General features: G+C 45.1%; 1 protein-coding gene across 1 annotated transcript; it reads right to left on the bottom strand.

The window, feature by feature from the left end:
* Positions 1-1,861: 1,861 nt before the first annotated feature.
* Positions 1,862-6,110, bottom strand: LOC125517674 (protein FLX-like 2). Its single transcript, XM_048682881.2, has 5 exons — positions 5,901-6,110; positions 5,138-5,807; positions 4,902-5,044; positions 4,648-4,736; positions 1,862-2,693 (listed from the first exon to the last, which is right to left on the bottom strand). Exons 2-5 carry the CDS (start codon positions 5,716-5,718, stop codon positions 2,103-2,105), a joined length of 1,404 nt encoding a protein of 467 aa, XP_048538838.2. The 5' UTR covers positions 5,719-5,807; positions 5,901-6,110; the 3' UTR covers positions 1,862-2,102.
* Positions 6,111-6,372: the final 262 nt, after the last annotated feature.

The following is a 6,372-nucleotide window of genomic DNA, read 5'->3' as shown; positions in this document are numbered from 1 at the left end:
TGTAAGATTATACCTTATCGACCATATATGTTGCGAGAAGATTGCCTTTATGAACAATTGAGCAAAGCACCCCTAGGAGAAAGAATGGGAGAAAAGGGAGTTAGGCTGTGAATGAGCCTTTTTCATCCTCCAATTATCTCAAGAGCTTTCGCTTCTACCTTCCCTAGGAAAAGCTTCACTTCTTTTCACCTCCATCCCTTCTGATCATGACCTCCGGTTTGTACCAGGTTCAAACTTGAGACAGTATAGGGCCTAATATATTCCCCTGTGTGTAGGGTTGGAACCATTTCAGTCTCTTCTCTGCTGCTTTCTGTAAAAGGTTCCATGAATTTATTCTGCTCGAGCCCGGTTAGAGGCCTGGAGCCATCGAAGCAGTGGTAGTGCGGTGCCAAGAACATCGGCTGGAATTTGATGACTTGGTCCGGAGATTTTGTTTGTTTTTCCTCTGTGAAATCCATGACCACCGAAATGCGGGTTCCGCAAGCTCACTGCGATGGATTTTCCCCTGGTACACTGCACTAAGCAACTTGTGATGACTACTCATGGTATGTTGTTGACAATGGGGATATAAATGCTCCGTTGAATCTATCGCTCTGCCGCAACTTGTGAGGGAATTGGATGGCTGCTGTGAGCGTTCAAGTTCAACGGTCTGTTCTTCAGTTACGAAAGCTGGATGCACAGAGCAGACCAAAATGTACACCTTTGCATGAAGATAATCCGACTCGGATGCTCCACCATCCTACAGCACACTGAGCTTTTCTGCATGTGGGCATGGCTTTTTTTTCGAAGATGTTCCGAGTTTCAGATAAACCTGGACGATCGCTGCATGTTTAACAAGCAAAGAAACTACTGGTATGAAATTCGACAGACTTGTGGTGATGATTGCTAACAGAAAGCTCTAACCTGTCACCAACTGGCCAAACAAACATCCAGGATGGCTAGGCAGTTACTGGATGAGGATGGTTATAAAGCTATATGCACAGAACATGAAGCTAACAAAATGTCTGCCTTTGCAGGCAACTAGTCTAATACCAAAGCTTCTAAAACCACATTGAACTCTGCTGTTTCTAAGCATGGCTTCTACACATTTTCATCTCAGTTTCAAATAAACATGGAGGATCGTGCTAAAGCATATTTCACAGCTCAACTTTATTGATATGAAGGGGTTGTTTGGATTGTGACTACCTTTGCCATATATTGCCACATAATTTTTTGCCACACTTATCTTAGTTGAGTTGCTCAAATTATTAGCCACACTTTGGCTTGCCTAAGGGAATCTTGCCACACTTTTTGTGTCTACGACATGTGGGGTTCACTGCTCATAAAAAAAATCCTTGCCTTCGGTGTGGCTAGAACCAAACACCTACCTAACTTGGTCAAACTTGTCTAAGGTTAAGTGTGGCAAAGTGTGGATGGGAACCAAACAGCCCTGAAATTCATATGATTGCTAGACAACAGAAAGCCGTCATCAACTCGAACAACCAAGATGGTTACTGGATACGGTAAATATTTTAGAATAGGGTGTGTCTAGGGCACATCTAGATGTGCTCTAATTATTGCACATCTAAGTGAGTGAATCAAGCATAAAAGAAAAAGAAAAAAGAGAAAGAAAATATTCACACGAATCTTAATATAAGATCAATGACATATGAGTTAGATGTGCAATACTTATGGCACATCTAGATGTGCTTTAGCAAAACTGTTTAGAATAAGGACTAGCAGGTGCACAGATCATACCATACATGCAACTCAACTGGCAGTCAATGAATATCACCTGGTAACTAAAGTGCAAAATAAACAGTATACAACTAGCTGAAATTTACAGTATTGTTACTTCTTGCCTAACCTCAAGACATCACCATCTCATAGAAAATGCTTTAAAACCATCACAACACAAATTTATGGAAATCATCGCCATCTCAGAAACAAATATGCTTGCACATATAATCTCTTACAGATTGCAAGAAAGATTTGTATCAGACCGATAAAACAGCAGTTTGGTACCGTGGTAGCTGCAGAAACTAAATTTGACTCTGGTAAACAAGGAAGCAGCGCCATGTCTCTCGCCAACTAGATCACAACAAAGTACGGTTATCACCAATTTATCTGCGTCCATGTGGAGCTTGATAAGCACCACCGATGTTAGGTGCTGCTTGCGCGGATCCATAGCCCTGAGGCTGTGCAGACAACCCGTACGGTGACCCCCCCTGGGTTGGGGCAAAATGTGATGATGCCTGTGCTAGTCCATAGGATGGTGGCATCTGTTTGTGTGCATAAGATGGAGCCTGTGTTTGTCCATATGATGGTAGTCCCTGAGCTGTTGTTGCGCCATATGATGAAGATGGGACTGGCCCAGAAGCATATGATGGTGGCACCTGTGCAGATCCATAGGTGGGTGCACCTGGTGCCCGTGCATGCGAAGGTGGTGTGACCTGACTTGATCCATAGTAACCAGCACTACTCCCATGAGCAGTTGGAGCCGCTGCCTGAGCTCCAAGTGCAGGCATTCTAGAAGTATCATATCCAGCAACTTTCAGAGAGTCGTAACCAGTAGCACCCCTTGATGCATCATGGACTCTAGCAAGACGAGAAGTCTCATATGAATTCCCTCTTGATGGATCATATCCAGAACGAGGAGCAGTTCCAGCTGGGCTTCCGCTTAAAGGGTCTGGCATACCAGGGGGCGTCCTAGCCTGGATCCACAAAACAATTCTGTTGTTAATATAGAAAAATTACTCCAACGGTTAGTTAGAACATCTGAAAACACAATTTATATTATTGTCGCAATGGAAAAAAATAAAAATAAAAAAGCTTTCTGGTCCACCTTTTGCACAGCAAAATAAGCAATCCATTAACTCCAGGCAAGAAAGGAAAGGCAATCATGGGCAAACAACAGTAGCCAGACAGCTAGTCCAGCTTTTATTTATGTTAATCTGTATTTCCAATGACACTCTGCTTTGAATGGCCATGGGAAGCCAGATCCCTGATTCAACATTACATGTGTTATAGTTGGTGGCTGGGTGTGTGTCGAATTAAACCGAATAGTTCATAGAATCCAGTATCATATTTCAAGTCTACAATTATCAAATTAAATAAAACCAGCTACGCAAGAACAAGAGATCCTGAGTGCGCAAATATGCAATGTAATTGTTAATTGTTATTTTTAATTATCCAACAATATTTAGCTGTTTCAAAACAATTTTTATATGTGGAATTTGTATTATAAAGCATTTTAATATGAGTAAGACTGTAGTAAAAGAAATTAACGGTAAATATGCAATTTAGGGGACCATGCTAAGTCAAGCCATGCCTTTTCAAATCAACAAAGCACAAAATCTAAGAATTCCTGACAAACAATCTGGAAAACCAGCAATTGTGCGAATAAATATAATGCCTTTTAAAGTTGCAAAAGGGGAAATAAACGGTTGGAATATTGGAAGTTATGATTAGCATAAGGTGAAATTGGATCTAGTGGGACAAAGCCTTGTGTTCTTTAATTTAGTGGGTATTGTTGGCCTACCAAGTGTGACTTAAGCATAGTTAAAAAAAAGCGCTCCTAGACGCTCGACTAGGCGTACTTAACCGCTGGGCATCCGCAACTCGGCATAACACCTCACTTTGGCCTTAGGCGCTAAAAAAGCGGCCGGCGTGGTCCTCCAGGGAGAAATCAGTATTCTCAGGCGAGGAATCAATCTCTCTGGCGAGGATTTGACCTCCCTAGCGAGGAATCCTCCTCCCTGACAAGGATTCAACCACTCCTAAGTTAAATCGACTGATTCTGGTGAGGGATCAAGCCTCTCCGGATGGTTCCCATCGGTACAGCAAGGATGAGAGGAAGAGGCAGCATCGGTGCAGCAAAGGGAGAGAGGAAGAGGGAGAGGAGGTGCGAGGAGGATACCTAGACTTTCTGTCTGACTCTGCACGTACGGGAGCTAGTAGAAGAATAGGAAGATGGGCCGGTGGTTTAATGGGCTAGGACAGCCCATCTAGCATTTCTTCACAATATAGTCATTCTTTCATGCTAAAGTACTAAACGCCTAGGGAGCGCATAAGCTAGCTGGGCGCAAGTATGTCCCAAAACGCATAATTAACGCCCAGCGCCCTTTTGAATTTTGGACTTAAGTACTCAAGCCAGATGCATGCATAAACATAAACAGTGTTTAATTATCTCTCTCTCTCTCTCTAAGATATGCTCTCAACGTATTATAAGTGACATTTTGAGTCGGCACAATAATTAAGGAGGTTTAAGGTTAAAGAAACCAAGGGGGTGAAAGAGAAAATGGTAAAGATATCCCACTTTAATCATGCACAGAAAATACTGGAAATAGTTTGTGGAGTGTCCCCTGTAAGTAGAGGACAAAGGAGATGTGATAAATGTGGGCAAACAAGCAAAAACGTCAACAAATTAACATGCACATGTTATATCATGCAATAAGATAATTAATGTGTTATAAGTGTGTGTCACTACATTCAAGTTCAACCCTAACCGAGCCATGCTCGAGCTCGGCATGATAAGTGTAGTCTCATGCTCGGATCACCTGGGCTTAAACAGTTAAACCCACAATCATCCAGATGATACACACTTCAGAAAATAATAAATGTCTCAACTTGTGAGGTATCCATTTGGCAGGAAATAAAGGTGCTCACCTGTGCAACCCCATAGCCACCATCATAAGCAGAATGGTGGCTAGATGTACCACCATCCTTCTGAGCAAAATTAGGATTGTACAAAGTACCTACACATAAAAAAGACTCATGTTAACCAAAAATATGACTGCAACTGCAAAGGTAAAAAAAATTAAAAAATCATAGCAACCAAAGACATAACTGCGGCTGCAAAGGTAGGTTTCTACGTACATATATCTACAGAGGAATAAAATGAATGAGATATAATGACGTACCACTTCTGTCAATATTAGTTGTGTTTGTCAACTCAGCACGAAGCTTCTCTAACTCTGTAACCATGGAGTCATAATTTTTCTTCATTCCCTGCAGCGACTCGGAGTGGTCCATCTTCAGTTTCCTTTCATACTCATATGCGACCCTAAATTTTAAATAGCATGATCAAAGTTGAGGTTTTATTCACATATTGGTTAGAAGTAATGCTGGAGAACAAGTACAGCAAACGTTGACACACCTGAGGTGCTGATATTCCTGTCTAGCAGCATCAAGATCAGCCTTGAGTACTGGCAGCTGCTGTGCCTCGCCAAAGTTCCTCTGCAGGTCTTTGTTCAGCTTCTGCGCATCCGCCAACAAATGCTGCCTTGCCGACGCCAGGTTCTGCGCCTCGGTGTGCGCCTGCTGCAGGTCCGCCTTGACAGACTCGTACGACTTCAGATCGGCCTCCATCTTGGCAGCCTTATCAAGGAGCCCCCTCATCTCCTGCTCCTCGGCGACCTTCGCAGCCTCCCCCTGCGCTTGTATCCTCTGCAGCTCCTGCTGCGCGGCAGCGAGCTCTTTCCTCAGAGATGCATGGCTCGCGGCGAGCCGTTCGTTCTCCAGCGCCAGCTTCTGTATCTCTCCACACTGCGCCGCGAGCTTCTGCTCCAGGATCTCAGGCGGCGGCAACATATCGTAGGGGTATGGCCCCGGTCCTGGCTGTTGGTGCATGCCCGGGCCGTACGGATCACGGTGCATCATGCCATGCGGCGGACCAGAGCCGGGACCTGGGAGCGGCCGGTGGTGGTAAGGAGGAGGCATGCGCCCCTTGCTCCCCATGGCGAATCAACGACACAACGACCGCCGCTCCGCGGATTAGCGATTAGCACGTACGCGCGAGCTCTCGATTCAGCCAACGACAGTAAACCCTAGAATGACCAGCACACGGAGCGGATCGATTAGGCGCAAATGAAGCAGCGGAATTCAGGCGGCAGGGCGCGGAAGAGGGAGAGGGGGAGCACCTCGCGGTGGTCGGCGGGGGCGGGGGCGGGGGCGGAGGCGCGTCGAGAGGAGGCCGGTCTGGTGTTCCTTCACCTCCTTGTTTCCTAGGGATTGGATGGATTGGTTCGTCGTCTTCGTTGCCAGGGGCGGTCGGTGACGGTGGAGGGCTTTGAGGTTGGAGCAAGGGGGTAATTTTGCGCGGTGGCCCCTCACCCTAGTGTTTCTCACTCTCGTTTCGAGAAATAAGAGGAAGTATGGCAGGTTATCAAGGAAATGCCCCTGGACCGGGCGCCGGGGCCGGATGGCTATATTGGTGTTTTCTTCTATAAAGCTTGGCAGATAATAAAGTATGACGTCATGGCGGTTATGATGAAGTTATTCGTGGGAGACACTCGGGGTTTTGCTAAATTGAACAAGGCTAATATAATACTCATTCCAAAGAGAGCGGAGGTAGAAGAAATTGAAGACTTCAGGCCCATCAACCTAATTCAC

This window comes from Triticum urartu, chromosome 6A (genome assembly GCF_056163025.1).
Source record: "Triticum urartu cultivar PI428250 chromosome 6A, HENAU_Tu73, whole genome shotgun sequence".
In the NCBI taxonomy this organism is placed as follows: Eukaryota; Viridiplantae; Streptophyta; class Magnoliopsida; order Poales; family Poaceae; genus Triticum; species Triticum urartu.
This window is presented reverse-complemented; position numbering and strand designations above follow the sequence as displayed.

What these genes read in the sequence shown, in the direction of transcription:
- LOC125517674 (XM_048682881.2), bottom strand. Translation starts at nt 5,718, where the DNA reads ATGGGGAGCAAGGGGCGCATGCCTCCTCCTTACCACCACCGGCCGCTC. An exon ending in CAGGAATATCAGCACCTCAG is followed by an intron (nt 5,045 to 5,137) that starts GTGTGTCAACGT and finishes TTTAAAATTTAG; the next exon opens with GGTCGCATATGAGTATGAAA. An exon ending in AACTAATATTGACAGAAGTG is followed by an intron (nt 4,737 to 4,901) that starts GTACGTCATTAT and finishes TTTTATGTGTAG; the next exon opens with GTACTTTGTACAATCCTAAT.